Below are 23,426 nucleotides of genomic sequence, written 5' to 3' on the forward strand. Positions count from 1 at the left end.
GGCCGGCTAGGGTTAGTGTGTCAGTGTGTGTGTGTATATATACATATTATTGCCTATTGTTGTTGCAGTTTGTTTAATTTCAATGTGGATATATATGGTCATGAACCGATCTTCAAATTCAATACAAAAACAACTTTTTTATAAAATAATTCAAGCAAGTGATATTTAAGCAAATAAATCTAACAAAACAAAAGCAATCTCTACTACACACAACACAACTTTGATGAAACAAGTACACACACAAAACTACCCTTCCTATAAATAGGTTAATTTGCAACAAACCCTACACTTCACCAACATAATGGACTACTACTTCTATTACACTTCCATTCTCTCCCTTTTTCTCCTTATTGTTCTTCCATTAATCTTCCTCCTCTTCCACAAACAAAACTCCCAGAAATCTCATCAAACCCTACCGCCGGGGAGGACCGGCCTCCCATTCATCGGTGAGACCCTCGAATTCCTCTCCGCCGGATGGAAAGGTCACCCGGAGAAGTTCATCTTCGACAGAATGAACAAGTATTCCTCACGAGTATTCAAGACAAACCTATTTGGTGAACCTGCCGTGGTCTTTTGCAGCGCTGAAGGCAATAAGTTCTTGTTCAGTAATGAGAACAAACTTGTTACCGCTTGGTGGCCTAATTCTGTCAACAAAATATTCCCTTCCACTGCGAAGACTTCTTCCAAAGTAGAATCGAAGAGAATGCGCAAGATGCTACCACACTTCTTTAAACCCGAAGCCTTGCAGAAGTATATTGGGATCATGGACGACATTGCGCAGAGGCATTTTGCTTCTGGATGGGAAGGTAATGCATCTGAGATCTTTAGAAAAAATGGATTGACTATGTGTTTTTGAAAGATGGGGAAACTCTGAAATTTCTCAGAATTTACAATTCTCATTCAATGGTAGAGAATGAGTCACAAAAGTTTTCTGAACAAAATTTAGATGTGAATATGCTGCTTTTTGAATATTATTTCTAATAATAAAAGTGAATCTTTTTTATCTTTTACATATTTCCTTGAGCAGGCAAAGACGAGGTTCTTGTATTTCCTCTGGCAAAAAGCTACACATTCCAGTTAGCTTGTAAGTTGTTTGTCAGCATTGAAGATCCTGAACATGTCTCAAGACTTGCGCAACCTTTTAATCTAATCGCTTCTGGTATTATTTCACTACCTATCGATTTCCCCGGAACGCCATTCCGAAAGGGGATCAATGCCTCCAATTTCGTGCGGAAAGGACTCTTGAAGATCATCAAGAAGAGAAAATTGGCGCATTTGGAAGGAAAGGTATGTTCTACGCAAGATATATTGTGGCATATGTTGTCGACGAGCGATGAGAATGGAGAGTTGATGAGCGAGTTGGACATTGCGGACAAGATTCTAGGGTTGTTGATCGGTGGACATGATACTGCTAGCGCTGCTTGTACTTTTATTGTCAAGTATTTGGCGGAACTACCTCATATTTACGACCAAGTTTACAAAGGTACACACACACATTATACGTAGATAGTTACTGATATTGTTAGGTGCATAAGTAATATTGTAGATCTTCCAGCTAAAAGGTTTACTCTACGGTTGCTAAACGATCGTTTTTAGGAATTTTGGGACTCTACAATTCTTTAAAATTTACAATTCACATTTTAAAAAATGGAAAAAAATAATAGTGTAGTACTGTAGTCCGAGTTATTAGTATTAGCCCAAAATTACCAAAACAACCTTAGCTGCCACCCAATGCCCCCAAATTTTTTTGAAAAAATATTTGTATTAGTGTAGTCCGAGTTATTAGTATTAGCCCAAAAATACTAATATTAGTGTAGGCTCGAATCCTTAGAGCTCCTTTTTTAGAGTGCACCTACGGTCATTGTAGAACCCAAGTTTGTCGTTAATGTGATATGATATTAAAATTATATATTACTATTCTAAAAGAATTACGAAACCTTGGATCCCGTCTTTAGTGCTTTTAATACCCAACGTTAAAAAATGAGTCTATGAATATTTGGACCTTTAGAAAGGAGCATTTAAGCTAATATATTGTTGTTCATGATCTTGAACTTACAGTAGTTGACCATGAATTTTCTATGAAGCTTGTGTTAAAAACGAGCATGCATGGGCTAATTTTTTTAAAAAATTACCACTTAAATAGCACAGAAACATCAAGTTTATCTTTTCATTATTATTTATTGGGTGTCTTGATTTATTAATTTTATTTTTCTCAATTGGATGCAATATAAGAACAAATGGAGATTGCAAAATCAAAGTCTCCAGGAGAGTTGTTGAACTGGGATGACCTACAAAAGATGAAGTATTCATGGAATGTGGCATGTGAGGTTATGAGACTTGCACCACCTCTTCAAGGTGCTTTTAGGGAAGCCATCAATGACTTCATTTTCAATGGCTTCTATATTCCCAAGGGTTCCAAGGTAAACTAACTTAATAAAATCCTATATACATACATAAATTACCTCTTCATTGTTTGGTCATCCCCCCCACCCCCCCCCCCCCCCCCCCCCCCCCCCCCCCCCCTTTTATGTGGGATGCAGGTATACTGGAATGCAAATTCAACACACAAGAGCCCCGAATTCTTCCCGGAACCCGAGAAATTCGACCCGAGTAGGTTCAAGGGAAATGGACCTGCTCCGTACACATTTGTTCCATTTGGTGGAGGTCCAAGAATGTGCCCTGGAAAAGAGTATGCAAGATTGGAGATACTGGTTTTCGTGCACAACTTGGTGAAGAGATTCAAATGGGAGAAACTGCTCCACGACGAGAAAATCGTCGTAGATCCTTTGCCTATGCCGGCAAAGGGACTCCCAATTCTCCTCCATCCTCATTAGGGAATTAACTTGCTTCATTGCAACACTGATGACATCATGAGCTCAAATTATCTTCATTTGAAAAGCTATCCATAAGACATTATTTACCCAGCTACAATCTGCAGTCAAATGTAAAAATAAAATAAAAAATCACTAAATTAGTAAATTGTTGGAAATTCATGTCTTTGACCATGAATTGAAATGAGATCCAATCATTGGATATGTTGGAACTAAACATGAATTTATTGAGTTTCATGTGGAGAATAATCATGTGTGTTCACTTGTTCAAAGCCATGAATATAGTGAATGAAATGTTATTTCAAAGTAAGCCATTTGGGCATGACTAAGTTTGAGGAAGAATAAATGTCCCACATTGGAGGATTTAGTGAACCAACTCTTGTTTATAGGAGTGAGGGTTGAACTAATGGCTTGGGCCCAAGGGCACCCAAGCTTTTGTAGGAGGGAAAGAATGCACCTTATGCAAAAATGACCACACGCGCGTGTGTGTGTGATGAGCTAGATTAATTATCTGTGTTTGTGTTTTGATTATTCTCAAGAATTATTGGAATTATCTGTGTAGATAAGCTGCTTCCAATCCATTTTCGTCCAATCTCCCAAGCACTATTTATAGAGGCCTTCACAATACACACCTTCAAAGCATTTTGCATTTGTTCTTAGAGAGAGGTGAGAGCTGCCTTTGTTGTTTCCGAGAGTTGCCCAGTTTGAAGCTTCCATTCCGTGCAGAGCTGTGCCCATTCTATCCTGGGAGACTATCGTATGTATTCCTCAAAGCAAATCGACGGTGGGGAGGCGATTTAGTCTCTCTGGGCTTGGCTTTTTTCATTCAATCTTCTTTTCCATTCTTCATTGGTAATGTGTAATCCAATTGATCGGTTATATGGTAATGTTGTTTCTTCATTCTGATATTCCATAAACACCTACTTATTTCACAACAATCTTAAGACTAAATTCGTTTATGTTGTTTATGGTTCTTTCCTCGAATTGAAAGTATTACTAATTTTGTAGTTATCACTATGACTAACGTGGGAGAAAACATGGCTGCCAACGTGGTTGGAGGAAACATTCCTGTCGTGCCAACACTGAACTCTGCTGGAGTGAATGGTGGGAATGCTGCTAGTGGCATTCAGCAAGTCACCATTGCTGTTCCAACAACGTTCCATGTCAACCCGCACGGTGAGAAGCCTGAGAAATTTGGTGGGGCAGATTTCAAGAGGTGGCAACAAAAGATGCACTTCTACCTAACCATCTTGAATCTGGCCAAATTTCTCAAAGAGGATGCACCCAAGTTGGATGACGCAGATGCCAACACTCAGAATGTTGCTGCTGTAGCTGCGGTGGATGCATGGAAGCATTCAGATTATCTGTGCAAGAACACCATCCTCAATGGTCTAACTAACAGTCTGTACGGTGTGTATAGTACTTTCCCCACGTCTAAAGCACTCTGGGCGGCTTTAGAGAAGAAATATAAAACAGAGGATGCTGGATCAAAGAAGTTCATGGTGGCTCGTTTTCTGGAATACCAGATGGTGGATTCTAAGAAAGTGGTAACTCAGACAGAGGAGTTAGAGGTCATCATAAATGAGATCCTGACTGAGGGGATGATATTGAGTGAGTCATTCCAAGTGGCTGCGGTTATTGAGAATCTCCCACCTAGCTGGAAAGAGTTCAAGAGTTATCTCAAGCACAAGACAAAAGAGATGAGCTTTGATGACTTGACTCTGAAGTTAAGGATTGAGGAAGACAATTGCAACAATGAGAAGAAGGGGTACAAGCATCGGGAGGCAAAGGCCAATGTGGTGGAGACAAACAAGCCCTCTAAGAGGAAGTTTGGTGGAGTCAACAAGAATGGCTCTAAAAGGTTCAAGGGCAAGTGCTTTGTGTGTGACAAGGAGGGGCATCGAACCAAGGATTGCTGCTCAAGGAAAGGCCGGAAACCTGATCAGAAAAAGAAGGCACAGGCACACCTTACTGGATTGGAATAGGATCTGGAAGAGATGAACCTCTATGCAATGATTTCTGAGTGCAATCTGACTGGAAATCCCAAAGAATGGTGGGTGGATACTGGAGCTACTCGCCATGTGTGTTCTAGTAGGGAGATGTTCTCCTCATACCGTCCCATATTGAATCAGGATATCTGCATGGGAAATGCTGCTACCGCCAGAGTTGATGGTGTTGGTGATGTGGTTCTGAAGATGACCTCCGAAAAGGAGCTGACTCTCCTTGGCGTGCTGCATTTGTCTGAAATTCGTAAGAATTTAGTGTCATGGTCACTGCTCAGCAAGAAAGGATTCAAACTTGTTTTTGAATTTGAAAAATTTACTCTTATTAAGAATGGGATGTATGTTGGGAGGGGTTATCTGGTTGATGGTCTGTTCAAAATGAATGTAATGACTGTGAATCGTGCTAATAATATTGCATCTTCTACTTACTTGCTTGAGTCGTGTAATGTATGGCATGGCAGATTAGGACATGTTAATTTTGGGACTTTACGTCGATTAATTAACATGAACCTAATACCTAAATTTAGCTTAGACATGAATCAAAACTGTGAAACATGTGTAGAAGCTAAATTGGCAAAGGCACCATTTCACTCAATTGAAAGAAATAGTGAACCTTTGGATTTAATTCACATAGATATATGTGATTTAAAATTTGTGCAAACAAGAGGTGGAAAAAAATATTTCATTACATTCATCGACTATTGCACAAGGTATTGTTACGCATTTTTGCTAAGAAGCAAAGATGAAGCTATAGAAGCATTCAAGCAATACAAAGTTGAGATTGAGGACCAACTCAACAAGAAAATTAAAATGTTAAGAAGTGATAGAGGTGGTGAATATGAGTCACCATTTCAATCACTGTGTGCCGAAAATGGAATCATTCATCAAACTACAGCGCCGTACACACCCCAACAAAATGGGATAGCTGAACGGAAAAATAGAATGTTAAAAGAAATGATGAATGCAATGCCAATAAGTTCTGGTTTAACCCAGAATTTGTGGGGGGAAGCCTTGCTTTCCGCAAATTACGTTCTGAATAAGATACCTCACAAGAAGATGGATAAAACTCCATATGAATTGTGGAAAGGTCGAGCACTTTCCTACAAATTCTTAAAAGTGTGGGGTTGTCTGGCAAAGGTTGCAATCCCTGATCCGAAAAAGATCAAAATAGGACCTAAAACCGTTGACTGCATGTTTATTGGATATGCTCACAACAGTAGTGCATATCGATTTCTAGTTCATAAATCAGAAAATTTTGAAGTACGTGAGAATACGATTATTGAACCTAGAAATGCTTCATTCTTTGAGAATGTGTTTCCTCACAAAAGTACACATGAAATGAGCACTCTTAAACGAACTCATAAAGCTGTGACTCAAAATGAGGAAGAAGGAACTTCATATCAAAATGTTGAAGAAGAACCAAGATGAAGTAAAAGAGCAAGTACTTCTACTTCTTTTGGTCTGACTTTCTATCATTCTTGGTAGAAAAGGAACCTCAAAGCTTCAAGGAAGCAATGTCTACCCCTGAAGCTCCATCATGGAAGGAGGCAATAGACAGTGAAATTGAGTCCATCATTCAAAACCACACCTGGGAACTAGTGGATTTACCTCCTGGAAGTAAACCATTGGGTTCGAAGTGGGTCTTTAAAAGAAAGATGAAGGCTGATGGATCAATTGATAAATACAAGGCTCGACTTGTAGTTAAAGGCTACAAACAAATAGAAGGAGTAGATTATTTTGATACCTATTCCCCTGTTTCAAGAATAACGTCTATAAGGCTTCTAATAGCCTTTGCGGCATTACGCAATCTAGAAATCCATCAAATGGATGTGAAGATGGCATTCTTGAACGGTGATTTAGATGAAGAAATCTACATGGAGCAACCCGAAGGGTTTGTGGTTCCAGGAAAAGAGAAGGTATGCAAACTTGTGAAGTCTCTATATGGACTAAAACAAGCTCCAAAACAATGGCATGAAAAATTTGACCAAGTGATGATGTCAAATGGCTTTCACATTAATGAATGTGACAAATGTGTGTATATGAAGAACACATCATCAGACTATGTCATTATTTGCTTATATGTGGACGATATGATTATCATTGGTAGTGATAATAATATTGTTAAAGCTACTAAGAAATTATTAGCAAGTAAATTCGACATGAAAGACTTAGGTCTTGTAGATGTCATCCTTGGAATCAAGATTACCAAAACAATGGATGGTTACTCGTTATCTCAGTCACACTACATTGAAAAGGTGCTCAATAGATTTGACAAAGATAACAGTACCACAGCAAGAACACCTGTAGACGTGAATCTTCATCTCAAAAAGAATGAAGGTCCTAGTGTATCTCAATTGGAGTACTCACGGATCATTGGTAGCCTAATGTACCTAATGAATTGTACTCGTCCGGACATTGCTTACTCAGTTAGTAAGCTAAGTCGGTACACTAGTAATCCTGGAGAGGATCGTTGGAAAGCAATAGCTAGAGTCCTTAAGTATCTGAGGTACGCAACTAATTATGGACTACATTACACAAGATATCCACCTGTAATTGAAGGTTACAGTGATGCGAATTGGATCTCAGATTCGGAAGATGGTAAATCCACTAGTGGATACGTCTTCACACTTGGTGGTGCAGCTATATCATGGAAATCCTCGAAACAAACGTGTATAGCTAGATCTACTATGGAATCTGAGTTTATAGCACTAGATCGAGCTGGAGAAGAAGCCGAATGGCTTCGTAATTTTTTGGAGGATATTCCTTTATGGCCAAAACCTGTGTCGGCTATTGGCATACACTACGACAGTCAGTCTGCAATAGGAAGGGCACAAAATCAAATATACAACGGTAAGTCTCGACACATTCGTCGTAGACATAAGACCGTAAGACAGCTTTTGTCAAATGGAATTATATCCATTGATTACGTTAAATCAAAGGACAACATTGCTGATCCTTTGACAAAAGGCTTGACTAGAGATCAAGTATATAATTCATAGAGGGGAATGGGTTTAAAGTCCATAACCTAAAGCTCTGCCACATTGGCAACCCAACCTAGCTGATTGGTGATCCCAAGATCTAGGTTCAATGGGACAACTGAATTGTGGGGGAACTTAAAGTAATCACTAGGGAATTTATTCCTAACTCTTTCCTATGATGAGATGGTGATACCTGTCATGGGTTCAGGATAATCTATGATTTTAATGATTCTTGTACGTTGAAAATTCAACTGAAGTATGGCAGGATACTTCTAACAAGAAATCACCTATATGAGTGTGAAGGGGCCGCTTCTATGAGAGTGATAAGACTAATCTCTCTAGAGCACTCATGAATTACCAGGCATGTCCAGGGCCAAAATGGACAGAATGTAAAAGGGACCAAGGGCACCCAAGCTTTTGTGGAAGGGAAAGAATGCACCTTATGCAAAAATGACCACGCGCGCCGCCAGCAGGGCCGGTTCGGTTCGGTTCGCGCGCGTGTGTGTGATGGGCCAGATTAGTCCAGGTCTTTCCTTTCTTTTTGGACTACAGACCAATGGGCTCTCAGGCTATTCCAGATCTTTCCTTCCTTGATTGGCCCACAGGCCAGCAGACTTCCAGTCCAATCCAGAAACTTTGTCCCGACCCAGCTTGGGGCTCAAACAGATTACACATTTATCTGTGTAGAATAAACAGATTAAATTTTATCTGTTCAATTAATTATCTGTGTTTTGATTATTCTCAAGAAATATTGGAATTATCTGTGTAGATGAGCTTCCAATCCATTTTCGTCCAATCAGCGATACCTCCCAAGCACTATAAATAGAGGCCTTCATACCATTCACAATCCACACCTTCAAAGCATTTTGCATTTGTTCTTAGAGAGAGTTGAGAGCTGCCTTTGTTGTTTCCGAGAGTTGCCCGGTTTGAAGCTTCCATTCCGTGCAGAGCTGTGGCCATTCTATCCTGGGAGACTGTCGTCTGTATTCCTCGAAGCAAACCGACGGTGGGGAGGCGATTTAGTCTTAAGGAGACAGAGACTTTTCTGGGCTTGGCTTTTTTCATTCAATCTTCTTTTCCGTTCTTCATTGGTAATGTATTATCCAATTGATCGGTTATATGGTAATGTTGTTTCTTCATTATGATATTCCATAAACACCTACTTATTTCACAACATAAATTAATGTGCTCTCACAATGCAATTGTGTAATCAAGGATGAAGCATATAACACAAAGGAATTCAGATTAGATCAGTCTGTCATGTGATCTTCGACAAATAGGAAGCTGTGGTAAGCTTATGGCTCAGTGGTGCACCGTGCACCCCTTTTTTTAATTTTTTAGTCATATTCACTAAAACAATAATATAATTAATATTTTCAATATTATTTTTATAAAAATATAATGTCATTTATAATTAAAAATAAATTTAATATAATATATTATATTTATAATAAATTATACTTATAAATATTAATAAAAAATTAAAAAACATTTCACAACTTATAATAAACTAGCCTAACTGAAGGCCTAGCAACAATATTCTCCTCCTCAACCTCTGGAGCATCTGTTTAGGTGAAAAGACATTTGCAATTCAAGCCACAATCAGAAAACATGACCCAAATATCAAGTGAAAAGACAAAGCACCTTACATTCAACATCAGGATTCATAGCTTCTGCCGAAAGCTGATGTACAATTCTTGGAACGACATCAGCTCTCGTAACCCCTCCAACAACATCAATTCCAACCAGAGCATCCCAATTTGGAGTGGGGATCCCACCTCCTGACTTAAACCTTGGGCACCTGTGTCTCCCAGAATTCTGGCCAAGTAATAATAGACATAGCATAGGAAACTCCTATCTTCACACTGCTGATTAAGCTGTAGAATTAAAGAATGAAGATATCAACCAGCTGCCCACAATACACGGGAAAAAAAAAAGGAACTTCGTCATATATACATTAGAAAATAGTGGCAATGAACTCTTAGCGTACATCAATGGGCAATCAAGTCCATTCAGAACCAAAAAAGAAAAAGGAAGATTTAGACTGCTGTTAGGATTGATGTTTCAGAAAACTCAAGATGATTGGGAAAAAAATCCCCGATAGTTGGGAGAAACTACGGGGTAAAATGTATTCTTATCCCAAATAAAAAGGAAAATAAAAGAATTCCTAAGAGTATATAAAGGTTGAACAACTTATTCAGAAAGAATTTTCAGTAATTTTTCCTCTTTTGTTTCTTGGAAGCCATCGTATACCTCTGCCAGTTTAACATTTGCTTTAATGATTTACCACACAATAACATTGCTCAACAACAGGCAACTACGGTGAGCCTGATGTGTATGTAGTAGCTCGAATTTTGAAGGAAACATAAATGGAAAGGCCTTTCACATTTCAAGGGTAAACTTTTCCTCTGCAACCTTAAGACAGCTCACACATTTATAAATAGCACTCTAAGAATGTAGAACAGTACTGTATAATCACATACGTAAACAATATAATAATCTTATATCTCGTTTTTCTAGCACTTGAGTTCTTTCCATACATCATTAATATAAAGCAGGGATTATAATTCCACCACATTCTATCGTCAATAATTGAAAACTCCGTTGAAACACTAAAGTTCAACATAATTTCACTCCAACAACTGACAAGGGGGAAAAAAAAACCATCACCAATTGCACATACCATGAGAAGAGATGGTGCCAAAGATGGATCCACAGAGTTGTACACGGCCAGTTTAGGAAACACGTGATGCACCAACTGCTTCTGAGAAATTTTCTATTCTCAAAAAAACACCACATAGAAAATTACGCAAATTCCGAGATTGCTCAATTCCAAACTCTCCAATTCCAAATAGAGACATCATTCACCAAAGACACCCAATATTCCAGCAGAAGCACCTATTTTACGTGATCAGAAGTGGCCGCCAACTTATGAATACTCCTGGCTAGTTGCGAGTGTGAAACCGGCTGCGGACAAACGAAATTGCACCCTCAGTTAAAGTGTACAGCAAAGCAAATACATACTGTGAGCCGAAAATGACAATTTGAAACGTTCATGTGACCTTTTTCTTCTGTTTTCGGGGCCTGACGTCAGTTCTAACGGGTTGAGAGCAGCTTTGGCAGCCAAAATGGTTTCGTTTTGGATTTGCATGAGAGTGGCTCGCTTCGATCTCCTCTGCCTCAGCGTCGTCTTCCCTGAGACCGTCGCCGGCTGCGGAGAAAGCTGCTGCGCCAACGAAGTGGAGGGAGCCGGAGGAGTCTGCGCTGATCCCGTTGGTGCCGGCGTCGGATCTGCCGTTATCAGATCCATCAGCGTCGTCCCCGAAGATTCCTATGCACCGAGAGTAACACATTAGAGATATTTGAAGAAAGCTCTGTGACTTTACGACGGGAATTGAGGTGATTTGACGGGAGAGACTCACCGCCATAGTGGATTTGATTAAGCTATATTTGTGCGCGCGCTGTATTGAGCTTTGTGATCTGAGAGAGCAAATTCGGTTATATTCACTGCACATTACACATTCAGTTAGACTTCTGGACGGCATCGTTTCATATCTATACATCAGTATACGTATACGACATCGTTTCAAGATCTTACTAGTAGCACATCTCTAGCGACATCGTTTTTTACTTCTGCACGTTGAAGCGAAGTGACCTTTTCAAATTGTTCAGGTCTCAATGATCGATGGGAGTTGCAGTCATGTACGTATAGCTTGATGTTTTTCAACTTTGTATGTTAAGTGATTTCATCTATGAAACTATAGCTTTTCTTCTTCTTCCCTGGTCCATCTTCAAAACAATTTCATGGTATCGGAGCTTGGGGTATCAAACACTTTCATGCCCTAAAACAAAATTTCAAAAACTGGGAAATCAAAACTCAAATCCTTCTTCAAATCCATCATTTGTTCCAGACCCACAAATGGAAAACTTACCAAACACCGAACCTTATTTCGGGTCACTTAATAAGGTATCAAACCCTTTTTAGTCACTCGATTTCAACGCCAAAGAGGTGTTCTCAAAACTGTCGATCATGGCAACCATGTCATGTCGGAGCCTGCCATTTCCTTCATTCCTGCAACCTCCGCCAGTTAAATATTTAAAGGGTGTACCGAGAGAAGATAAAGTTAGGTTGGTGAGATATCTCAATCTCTCTAATGCAAACATTTGAATTTCTCCCTTCAACTTCACACCATATCAACATAACCCAGTCCAACCATATACAATGCATAAGGATCTTGATGTGTGAGTCCAACCATATACAAATGTCGACCAAACAGCATGGCCAGACAGATAAATCTATGGACCGAATCAGTTTAATGGCCAGAACTGGCGCCTAGCCAGTTAAATAAAACCGACTTGCAAAGTTACAGACAAGGCTAATCCCAGTGAACTTTCATCCATTTCACCTCTCAAGGACCTCCTCCTCCACATCTCTGCAACTCTATATCTGTCAATCTTCCAATTTCACATGGCTATTTTTCAGACAACTATGAAGAGTAATAATAGCATTTTTGTTTCCACAAATAATTTCTTACATGCATCAATGCATTAAATATGAACAGAGTGACAATTAACCCAAGGACCACTTCAACAACATCCCTTCATTTTGCCAGAAACGGAATTCAAAAAAGTTGCGAGAAGGTCTTCATGTTTCAGAGAATATATATTGTGTGAACCCAATCATGCACTTTACACAGTAGGTGAACTCTTATAAATCAACATAGTAAAAAGAAGAAGAGATGCTAAACATAATAAGAAAAGAAATAGCAGTCATCATTCAGTATTAGAAATAATGAATCAATTAAACAGAAACTCAATTTAATGATATGATCCAATTGCCTGCTTGCATGGTGAGAAATGTAGCAAAAGTATTCATGAAGGAAACTAACATTCACAGCTTCACCCCATATAAGGAAGTACAGTGAAACCAAAAATAGTTTCCTGTCCCTAGTGATCACTTCCAAACTGAAGGAAAAAACTGAAATTCATGCAATTCAGATTTTCCATCTCAAACATAGCATCAAGTTGTTCATCGGTACGCACAAAAAATCGTACAACCAAGAATTGTACCGTTTACACCATTCAAGACTTCCACATGTACACAAAAAAAAAAGAGTCAAATTTGAGCATAGCAAAGAGAACAAGTACAAGAGCCTCTTTTATTGTGTAACCTTCACAACTTCCATAAATTCATTGTGGGCATGTTTAAACTGTGCACACAAAGGGCAACAACCCATTCCCAGTTTCATAGGATATTCCTTTCAAATCATAGTTATGGTCGATGATAAAACCAAATTGAAGATCATTATGCAATAAAGAGGCTATAGTTTATCCAAGCATACGCCATTGAGCAAATCCAAAATCATCGACTAGATGAACAATATTTTTGTGGACTAGTTACCAATTCAAATTACGGACACTAGATTTTCCAGCTAAAGCACCACATTAAGCATTCACGGAAACCCACATGAAAAATGAATAAAAATACACTTGCATGACCAAAAAATTGTACCGAATACACTTTCCAAGACTTCCACAAGTAAACAACGCAAAAAAGAAATTTGCGCAAAGCAAAGAGCATGAAACAAGCTCTGCCCAACAACACATGTCTTGACAAACAAAAGCCTCCTTTATTGCATAATGTTCAAAACTTCCATAAATGTATTGTGGCCATGCTTAAACTTATGCAATCAAAGGGCAACCACCCATTGCAGTTTTATAAGATATTCCTTTCAAGCTATGGTTGTTACGACCAAATTGAAAATCATTATGCAATAAAGAGGCTAATGTTCGTATAAGCGTATGCCATTGAGCAAATCCAAAATCATCTCCCATATGAAGCATATTTTTGTGAACTAGTTCCAAATTCAAATTATAGACACCAGATTTTCTAGTTAAAGCACAACATTAAGTTGTTCATAGGAACCCACAAAAAATGCATAAAACTATAGTTGGACAACCAAAATTTTAGAGTACACTGTCCAAGATTTCCACATGTAAACAATGTAAAAAAGAAGCTAAATTCGCGCGTAACAAAGAGATCAATATAGAAGGTCCGCCCAATAACACACATCTAGATAAACAAAAGCCTTTTATTGTGTAACCTTCAAAACTTCCATAAATTCACTGTGGTCATGCTTAAACTATGCACGCAAAGGGCAACAACCCATTGCCAGTTTTATAGGATATTCCTTTCAAATTATAGTTATGGTCGACGATAAGACCAAATTGAATGATTTAACGCTGTTTGAGATCGTATTGGCAACATGGTCCTGCAAGTGGGTACAAGTGCTTTATCCTTATCCTCAGTTCAAAAACGGTTGCTTCCTAATCTCTATCTCATATCAATATTTTTTCCATCACCCGAAGACAATCTGAGCAATATCCAGTGAAGCATTAGGATAAACAAGAATGGAGCACTTACTTTTTGAATATGCTCATAGATATCTTTTATAGCATTTTCAGTGATCCCTCTCATGTTAAATGTATTACCGCTACTAGTCCGGCCATATGAAATATCACTCAAAAAATTCCCCCTAAAAAAATAATCGTGCTCAGGAAAGAAATTGTACGAAAATATTTCACGGTTGATTCCCATAAGGGCCGAAAGAGATACATAGTTAGCCCTTCCATAAACCTTTTGAGTCGAAGATGTTCGGTCAAAAACTTTATCTGTCACATGTAAGTGAAAATCAACACCACCACTTTCCTAAAGAAAACTCCATGATGCGTGCATTGTTAAATAAGTACTGATCCATTTAGTTGTAGCGCTACTCGATATTAGAGAGGCTGATAATACAAGAATTCATGAAAACTTACCAAAGGTGTATGCAGTTGCCTGACACGTTGATCTTAAAGAGGCTAAGAATACAAGAATTCATGAAAACTTACCAAAGGTGTACGCAGTTGCCAGACACTTTTTATTGGGATACTTGAAACAATAGTTTGGTCATCTGGGAAGTCCCAAGCTATAAGATCATACAATACTTGTTCTCTCCAACTTAATGGCCTGACACGCACAACGACTAGTACTTCTATTCACTTACCTTTGTACCTCCTGAAGTGGATGAAAGAGTCCTCTGCATCTAAGACATAAGTGTGGCTGAGTTCCCAACCATCCTTTCTAGACCAACAATTTCCTGGCATCCAAGAGTGAAAATTTTCATTCTACTGTTATGTAAACTCCATTGGTTAATCTAATGTAGCACGCAGAAAATGAATCAAACTAATCTAAGAGTACATCATTCAATCATCATAAGTGAGTAGTTCATAACTATTAGGCAAATTGAAATGGTATAGCAACTCCTACTAGAATTTAAAAATAGAAAAGTGTGGAGGCTCCTGGCAAGTGCCATCAATTTTCACAAGAAATAAATTCTTATCATGGAAGTAAAATTCTTAATTATCCCACCATGTTCATTCGTGCACTGTTCATAACTTCCTTTGCACTTGGTGCAAATGACAGTGTATTCTTCATTTGCTCAACATGAATTAATGCTGGACTCATGGTCGACGATATTCTTGTCAGTTTGGGATCTCTGTACAGAATGTGACAGCTCCTTTTTCCACCACTACACATGTTGACAGGGTAAGATACAGAATACCACATGTTAACATCTACTCTCTCTTTCATTTACCCATTGTGAAGGTAGAAACTTTTTCCATGCAGCATATACTGCCTGATGGCACAATAAAAGCTATTCGATGAATCATACATTTCTTTTTTCCTCTAAGCAAATGCAATTTGAGTAAATAGCTTACTGAAAATTGTTTTAAGTTTCAAAAATTCCAGTCTATGTAGCATGGACACGGGACACGGACACGTGATTTTTCAAAAAAGTAGGATACAGATACGTTGGGATACGTTTAATTATATATATATATATATATCACTTATCTTTACTGGAGGTCCAAAAGAACGAAGCCCAATACTAAAACTTAACATTTATCTTCACTAAAGGCCCAAATGTATAAAAAGCCCACTAAGACTGATCTGAAGGCCCAAGACTATATTGATTAGACAACAGCCCCACTAGGGCACTAAGGACAGAGATAGAAGGTTCGAGAGAAGGCAGGCAAGCTAGAGAGACCAAGCAATCAGAGACGAAGAGGTTGGTGTACACTGATCAAGTGAATAGAATCAAAATTCTTCTCTTCTCACTTCTTCTTCTTCTACCTCCAGCTTCTTCGTCACTCACTCTATTTCTGACTCTGCTAAAAGTTCTTCACTTTATATCAATCGGAGGTCAGAAATCGAAGAGGTTCGTTGGTTCTTCTCATCTCTGTTGCAGCGTGTCCAATAAAGTATCCAAGCGTGTCTAGAACGTGTCCAATAATTAAAATAAAAATGAAAAAATCGGATACTTAATTTCACGTATCCCAGACGTATTTTGAGCATGTCCGCATGTATCCATGTCGGACACCGACACTCTGACCAAAACAGAGTGTCCATGCTACATAGAATCCAGTGCATGCTTTGCCATGGTCATTCAGACTTCATCAACCACTAACCTTAGTTTTCTGATAACTGTTGTAAGAGTTAACAAGCTATGATTCATATGATTGCCTTCCTTCAGCCTCGTACCATCTGCATTTCTTTGAGATGTTCGTTCACTTCCAGCAAGGTCCAAAAGATTCTACAATATCCAGAGGAAACATAGGTAAATAACTCCTGTGCATAGGGATCCCACATGGGTGGGGAAAACATGAAATATAAAATTGTTGCACATTGTCAATTATCCTAAGTTTGAAGCGAACTTTTAGACATACCAAACTTACTATAAAGACTTCAAAAACCCTGTATTTTCCTGGAGACTACTCTTAATAGTCTGTGATGAAAAGAATGAGTTTCAACTTAAGAAGTTAGTTTCATGCATGGACATTTAAATGAGATAAATACTAAATCATTATAATATAACTATACCATTGAAATAGGGATGTCTCATGTCTGACCTTACTCATGTATCATCATGCATCATGCACATGCTTAACCTATACCAATGAAATTGATTGTAAGTTAACAATGGCCACAGAAGCTGTCAAATTCATACTGCGTAACATATGGCAGATCATCGTAGGGGTGCAAAATAGTTCATGCACTAATGTTGCTTTCACAGCACAATTTTGGATGGAGCATGGGCCAGAATTCATAACAAAATATAGTACCATAAAAGCATTTTGGCTACCTTCTAGTTTTTACTCGCAATGGCAGATCTATACACAACAAGAAGAACAAAAAAAAAAAAGTGTGAGGGAGCATATTACTATAACAGCATAAGCATTACCATGAAGTAGATTTTGACATGTGAAATTACATGGGTTGTCATTCATTTATAGCCTTTTCCCTGTAGTTTAGAGATCCTATGAAACATGAGAGAAGGCAATAAGAAAATTTTAAGAGTACCGAAGTAGCCACAACTTTGAAAAGAAGAAATGTGAAGACAGACAAAACATAAAAGTGACCGCTTAAGAGTGGAAGATAAAAGAAAAGTTAGAAATTGTAAAATGCTTAAGAACTTAGATATACACATTAATACTCCAGCAAAAATCACACACTAAAGTTTTCAAGAAGCATTAAAAATCAACATTCTATCACAATATAAGCATCAGCTGGGATACTACCTCTACTAAAAGCTACACAAACACCAGAATGTGCAAGAGTAAAGACAATATCGTGGGAGGGTGACAATCTCAATAACTTCCATTCTCTTCACCGGAAAGGAGATTATCACTGAAGAATGCCCCTTGGGGTCATGAGTGTCAAAAGAAATACATTAGCCATGGCAATTGGCACAGAAAAATATAATTCTAAGTTAGCGCTTATGCATATGCCCATGGAATTGAAAAAGAAAAAGAAAAAGAAAAATGTGCAGACTATTAGACTATAAAGAACTTACACAACTGAAAATTTGAGTCGCTCTCCCACTGCCTCAGACGATTCACTCCTGAAACTCAACTCCCAGCAAAATATTCTCAATATACAAGAACCTTACTTGTGAAGATTGAAGAACGATATTCAAATACTTTTTCTCAAATCATCCTAAGCTACAAGTATTCAAATTTGTCACAAACAATAACTCAAAAAGCGAGAAACAGACAGAATTTCTAAAGAAAAGAAGAAGAGATGCCAAAGTAAAAGGATTACAAAATTAGGGGGGAAATATTGGATACAGTCAAGCACATGTTGCGGAATCGCTCCTGGGCATTGCTGACAGAGTGACAGTAAAAGCTCAATCTCTCTCACGCGCTTCTGCAGCAACAGTCATCAGAAATCTCCCTGAACTGCACTTCGACATTTTATGTAGAAATGAAGCATAGGCAATTATGCGTCTTACCAAAGCATACGTAATCAGTTTTATTTTTAACTGAAGTACTTTCCAAGTAGGAACTGTTACAGCAATAGGAATTAGGAATCTCAAACATTTCTCAAAAAAATTGCTAATGTTTGCCCTTGATATGCTGAAAATATCAACAAAAGGATGTCAAGCAGGTAACAATGTCAAATAAGATCCACCAAATTGAATCAGAGATGTGAAGCAATTAACTTTTCTTCTCTTGTACAATGTATGAACAAAGCCAACAAGAATATGACAGTATATCCTATAATCAACTACAAAAAAACTACGAATATTGAATCTTTGCAAAGCTATAAGATGACACCTCTGAAAAGGATAACTGGAAGAAGTAGTGTTCTTCATACATGAATAAAAGAACTCCAAACAAAGTAAGGAGACTTACACCCATTCTTTTGCCCTTTCCTGCAGCCAAGAGAATAACAGAAACACCCTTCTCCAATGAACCAAAACTTAAAAACGGATAACCCAATGAACTGAGAGATGAGAAACTGCATTCATCCGTAAAGAAACCCCATTCGTATTACCAGAATCATTCTCGTTTACAGAAATCCCAACAGAGAGATACCCAAATCGATCGTGAGAATAAGATAACCGGAAGATGCGTAGATGATTCTGGCAGGACGATGAGAGAATCCAACACAATAGCATAAACAAAAGGATATCTTATAGAGCAAGCTCAGTGTGTACAGAAGTTCTACCCAACAAAATATGTCTAGACAAACAAAAGCCACTGCTATTGCATAATGTTCCACAATTATGTCCCAATTCAAATTACATACACCAGATTTTCCAGCTAAAGCACTAGATTAAGCATTAAGCTGTTCATAGGAACCCACAAAAAACCACATAAAATTACACTTGACCAAGAATTGTATTGAGTACACCGTCCAAGACTTCCACATATAAACAAAGCCAAAAAAAGAGTCAAAATTGCGCATAGCGGAACACGTACAGAAGTTCCGCCTGACAACACATGTCCAAACCAACAAAAGCCTCTTTTATTGCACAAGTTCAAAACTTCAATAAATTTACTGGGGCCATGCTTAACTTATGTACGGAAAGGGCAACAACCCACTGCCAATTTCATAAGTTATTCCTTTCAAATTCATATTATACTTGATGATAACACCAAATTGAAGATCATTATGCAATTTAGAGGCTAGAGTTTTTCCAAACACATCATAGAGCATATAAAAAATCATTCCCCCACATGAGCCATATTTTTCAGAACTAGTTCTTAAGTCAAATTACAGACACCAGAATTTATGCTTCAAGCACAGATCAAGCTGTTCATGGGAACCCACAAAAAAGAGGCACAAAAATTTGCACGACCAAGAATTGTACCATTTACACCGTCCAAGACATCAACATGTAAGCAATGCAAAAAAGAAAATGACGAACTTGCACAAAGCAAAGAGAACACGTACAGAAGTTAAATCAAAGACACATGTCTAGACAAACAAAAGCCTCTTTGTTGCATAATGTTCAAAACTTCCATAAATTTACTGCGGCCATGCTTAACTTATGTACGGAAAGAGCAACAACCCACTGCCAGTTTCATAGGATATTCCTTTCAAATTCATAGTTATAGTTGATGATAATACCAAATTGAAGATCATTACGCAATTTAGAGGCTAGAGTTTTTCCAAACACGTTGATGTGTCAAATATATACATACATTTGTGCATCATTTACGCATAAGTTCATTGCATTTTGAGTTGATTAAGAGTTAATATTGCCTAAGAAAGCTCTATTTGCATATTATAGGTGTCAAGGCAAGAAAGGGAGGAAAAGAGTGCAAAATGAAGATTTGGAGCCCAGTACTGATTTCCGATCGATCGGCCATATTCCCGATCGATCGGACCTGCCAAAACACCTAAAAATATCATCGAGACAGATTGTATTTCCGATCGATCGGACTATTCCCGATCGATCGGAGTACTATTCACAGCACTGCGCAGTTTCGCGGAAAAGACCCGAATTCACGTGTTTCTAGCTCAAAACGACATCATCCTGTGAGATAAACGACTCTGGGTCATGGGGAGTATAAAAGGAATAAGTTGCTAGGTTTTGAGGGGGTTGGAACTTTGGAGAAATTCTCTCAAGCTTGGACGGCAACCCTTGGGAGCTCAAGCTGGAATTTCAGGGGTTTCATCTAATTTCTTCTCATTTCTTGTATTAAATGACTGCTAGTATGGATTTCAAGTTGTATTTCGTGATTATGAGGAACTAATCCTCTAACTAGGGGTCCTAATGGAACCCCTCTTTGAATGTTGAATGAACTTGATTTTTAGCCTTTAATCTCTCTTATGGTTGTTGATTTTCTATGGATACACTTATTGCTTTCAAATGCTTGATCACCATTTGAATGATTTTTAGCTTGAGTTGAGTCCGGAAGGATAGGCCTAAGGTTGCAAGAATCCATAGAAAACATAAGTTGAATGAACCATAGAAATATAGGTTTATGACTTATGCAATTGTTAAGTGATTTCCATTGATCTTAATGGGTTTACAATGTACTAATCCGAGTGTTAGGAATAACCCGGATTTATGTTGAAAACACATTCGATGTATCTAGGAATAGAACATTGAATAGAGTGGGAAATTGATTGTCAACAACTAATTTGAGAATTGAGAGTTAAAGAATCAATGGAGTTCAATTGGATGAGAGGTGGTGAAATTAGGAACCCTAGTGTTTAACTTTCTTGGAAATCAAATTGTCGTTTGTTGTTAGTTAATTGTTCAATTTGTTACTTACTTAGTGATTTTGCAGTTGCTTGTTAGCTTTGAATGACCACAATCACAATTCGCATTGCCAATTAGTGTAAAAATTGTTCGAATTGACTTTGAATTTGAATTTGCTAAAATATCCTCGTGGGAACGATACTCTACTCATTCTTTATTACTTGTGCGACTTGTCCGCTTGCGAATAATTTCACAACACACGTCATAGAGCAAATAAAAAATCATTCCCCCACATGAGCCATATTTTTCAGAACTAGTTCTTAAGTCAAATTACGGAAACCAGAATTTATGCGTCAAGCACAGATCAAGCTGTTCACGGGAACCCACAAAAAAGAGGCACAAAAATTTGCACGACCAAGAATTGTACCATTTACACCGTCTAAGACATCAACATGTAAGCAATGCAAAAAAGAAAATGACGAATTTGCACAAAGCAAAGAGAACACGTACAGAAGTTAAATCAAAGACACATGTCTAGACAAACAAAAGCCTCTTTGTTGCATAATATTCAAAACTTCCATAAATTTACTGGGGCCATGCTTAACTTATGTATGGAAAGGGCAACAACCCACTGCCAGTTTCATAAGATATTCCTTTCAAATTCATAGTTATAGTTGATGATAATACCAATTCGATCATTACGCAATTTAGAGGCTAGAGTTTTTCCAAACACATGTCATTGAGCAAATCAAAAATCATTCCCCTGCATCAACCATATTTTTCAGAATTAGTTCTTAATTCAAATTACAGACACCAGAATTTCTACCTCAAGCACAGATCAAGTTGTTCATGGGAACTCACAAAAAAGAGGCACAAAAATTTGCACGACCAAGAATTGTACCATTTACACCGTCCAAGACATCAACATGTAAGCAATGCAAAAAAGAAAATGACGAATTTGCACAAAGCAAAGAGAACACATGCAGAAGTTCAATCAAAGACACATGTCTAGACAAACAAAAGCCTCTTTGTTGCATAATGTTCAAAACTTCCATAAATTTACTGCGGCCATGCTTAACTTATGTACGGAAAGGGCAACAACCCACTGTCCGTTTCATAAGATATTCCTTTCAAATTCATAGTTATAGTTGATGATAATACCAAATCAAAGATCATTATGCAATTTAGAGGCTCGAGTTTTTCCAAACACATGTCATTGAGCAAATCAAAAATCATTCCCCCGAATCAACCATATTTTTCAGAATTAGTTCTTAATTCAAATTACAGACACCAGAATTTCTGCCTCAAGCACAGATCAAGCTGTTCATGGGAACCCACAAAAAAGAGGCACAAAAATTTGCATGACCAAGAATTGTACCATTTACACCATCCAAGACATCAACATGTAAGCAACGCAAAGAACAAAATGTCGAATTTGCACAAAGCAAAGAGAACACATGCAGAAGTTCAATCAAAGACACATGTCTAGACAAACAAAAGCCTCTTTGTTGCATAATGTTCAAAACTTCCATAAATTTACTAGGGGACGGAAAGGGCAACAACCCACTGCCGGTTTCATAAGATATTCCTTTCAAATTCACAGTTATAGTTGATGATAACACCAAATCGAAGATCATTATGCAAATTAGAGGCAAGACTTTTTCCAAACATATGTCATTGAGCAAATCAAAAATCATTCCCCCGCATCCGCATGAACCATATTTTTCAAAACTAGTTCTTAAGTCAAATTATGGACACCAGAATTTCCGCCTCAAACACAGATCAAGCTATTTATGGGAACCCACAAAAAAAAAAGGCACAAAAATTTGCACGACCAAGAATTGTACAATTTACACAGTCCAAAACATGAACATGTAAGCAATGTAAAAGACGAACGCAAGGGGAACCCTTACCCGGTATGGGAATGTTTGGCATCTGCACAAGAAAAGGCGATTACCCGTAGCACGTAAGATGCTGAAAATAAGACCCGTTTTCGGAGAGCTGCGAATAACAGATAGAATGAAGGTGCTGGACTTACATACGTTTACGATTTTACAGGAACATTCTCGTTTCCCTTCTTTCCTCAACAACAGAGAGAGACTGTTGCTTCCGAAGACTTTCGATCCGGAGATGGAAGATAGATGACTCAATCTCAGAAGACGTTGGAGCTGCTTCTGGCCTTCCAAACAGTTCGTCGGAGCCAGTGGAAACCGGGAACTCACTAGTAGCTAGTGGTTCCGGAGATCTCGTCCCTTCCTCGCTGAAATTCGAAGATCCAAGAGAAGATGTAAAGAATACCAATTCCACAGAGGTAACCGCCTCAAGAAGAAAAAAAAGAAAATTAGGATTTCGGATCGAGAAGATTTTAGGACTACTAGTACTGCCTGTAACGTCCCTTTTTTTATTTTTCAAAAGAAATAAAAACTTTCCCGTAATATTAGGAGACAGCGTGTCTGCCACAACCCTTCTTTGTTTTTTTTCAAAAGCAAGAAAGTGGGCTTTACCAGTATTGGAAGGCCCAAAAGGATGAGAGTGGCGACCTTAATAATAACTTAGCCATTAAAGTCTGATCTT

At 38.1% G+C, this 23,426-nt stretch overlaps 2 protein-coding genes across 16 annotated transcripts; one reads left to right on the forward strand and one right to left on the reverse strand.

Annotated features, from left to right (window-relative positions):
* Positions 1 to 301: 301 nt before the first annotated feature.
* On the forward strand, positions 302 to 2,870 carry LOC120005290 (beta-amyrin 28-monooxygenase-like). Its single transcript, XM_038854850.1, has 4 exons — positions 302 to 806; positions 1,028 to 1,483; positions 2,233 to 2,420; positions 2,541 to 2,870. Exons 1-4 carry the CDS (start codon positions 302 to 304, stop codon positions 2,832 to 2,834), a joined length of 1,443 nt encoding a protein of 480 aa, XP_038710778.1. The 3' UTR covers positions 2,835 to 2,870.
* On the reverse strand, positions 2,794 to 23,253 carry LOC120005291. 15 transcript variants are annotated; one of them, XR_005469771.1, is made up of 12 exons: positions 22,895 to 23,253; positions 22,766 to 22,787; positions 17,434 to 18,779; positions 17,115 to 17,172; positions 16,736 to 16,803; positions 16,582 to 16,640; positions 16,324 to 16,448; positions 11,745 to 14,951; positions 11,411 to 11,654; positions 11,235 to 11,319; positions 10,496 to 11,143; positions 9,259 to 9,689 (listed from the first exon to the last, which is right to left on the reverse strand). XR_005469771.1 is itself a non-coding variant. In XM_038854851.1 (3 exons), the coding sequence occupies exons 1-2, from the start codon at positions 11,163 to 11,165 to the stop codon at positions 10,711 to 10,713; spliced, it is 360 nt and encodes a 119-aa protein (XP_038710779.1). In that variant the 5' UTR covers positions 11,166 to 11,228; the 3' UTR covers positions 9,259 to 9,689; positions 10,496 to 10,710. The 15 variants fall into 15 exon arrangements, 1 of the variants encoding a protein (XP_038710779.1); XR_005469770.1 differs by having other exon boundaries at positions 22,891 to 23,253; XR_005469767.1 differs by lacking the exons at positions 22,766 to 22,787; positions 22,895 to 23,253 and adding an exon at positions 2,794 to 2,932 and having other exon boundaries at positions 9,462 to 9,689; positions 17,434 to 19,888.
* Positions 23,254 to 23,426: the final 173 nt, after the last annotated feature.

Source organism: Tripterygium wilfordii, chromosome 9 (assembly GCF_013401445.1).
Source record: "Tripterygium wilfordii isolate XIE 37 chromosome 9, ASM1340144v1, whole genome shotgun sequence".
In the NCBI taxonomy this organism is placed as follows: domain Eukaryota; kingdom Viridiplantae; phylum Streptophyta; class Magnoliopsida; order Celastrales; family Celastraceae; genus Tripterygium; species Tripterygium wilfordii.

What these genes read in the sequence shown, in the direction of transcription:
- LOC120005290 (XM_038854850.1), top strand. Translation starts at nt 302, where the DNA reads ATGGACTACTACTTCTATTACACTTCCATTCTCTCCCTTTTTCTCCTT. An exon ending in TTTTGCTTCTGGATGGGAAG is followed by an intron (nt 807 to 1,027) that starts GTAATGCATCTG and finishes TTCCTTGAGCAG; the next exon opens with GCAAAGACGAGGTTCTTGTA. An exon ending in ATATTCCCAAGGGTTCCAAG is followed by an intron (nt 2,421 to 2,540) that starts GTAAACTAACTT and finishes TGTGGGATGCAG; the next exon opens with GTATACTGGAATGCAAATTC.
- LOC120005291 (XM_038854851.1), bottom strand. Translation starts at nt 11,165, where the DNA reads ATGTGTTACTCTCGGTGCATAGGAATCTTCGGGGACGACGCTGATGGA. An exon ending in CCCGAAAACAGAAGAAAAAG is followed by an intron (nt 10,780 to 10,874) that starts GTCACATGAACG and finishes GTTTGTCCGCAG; the next exon opens with CCGGTTTCACACTCGCAACT.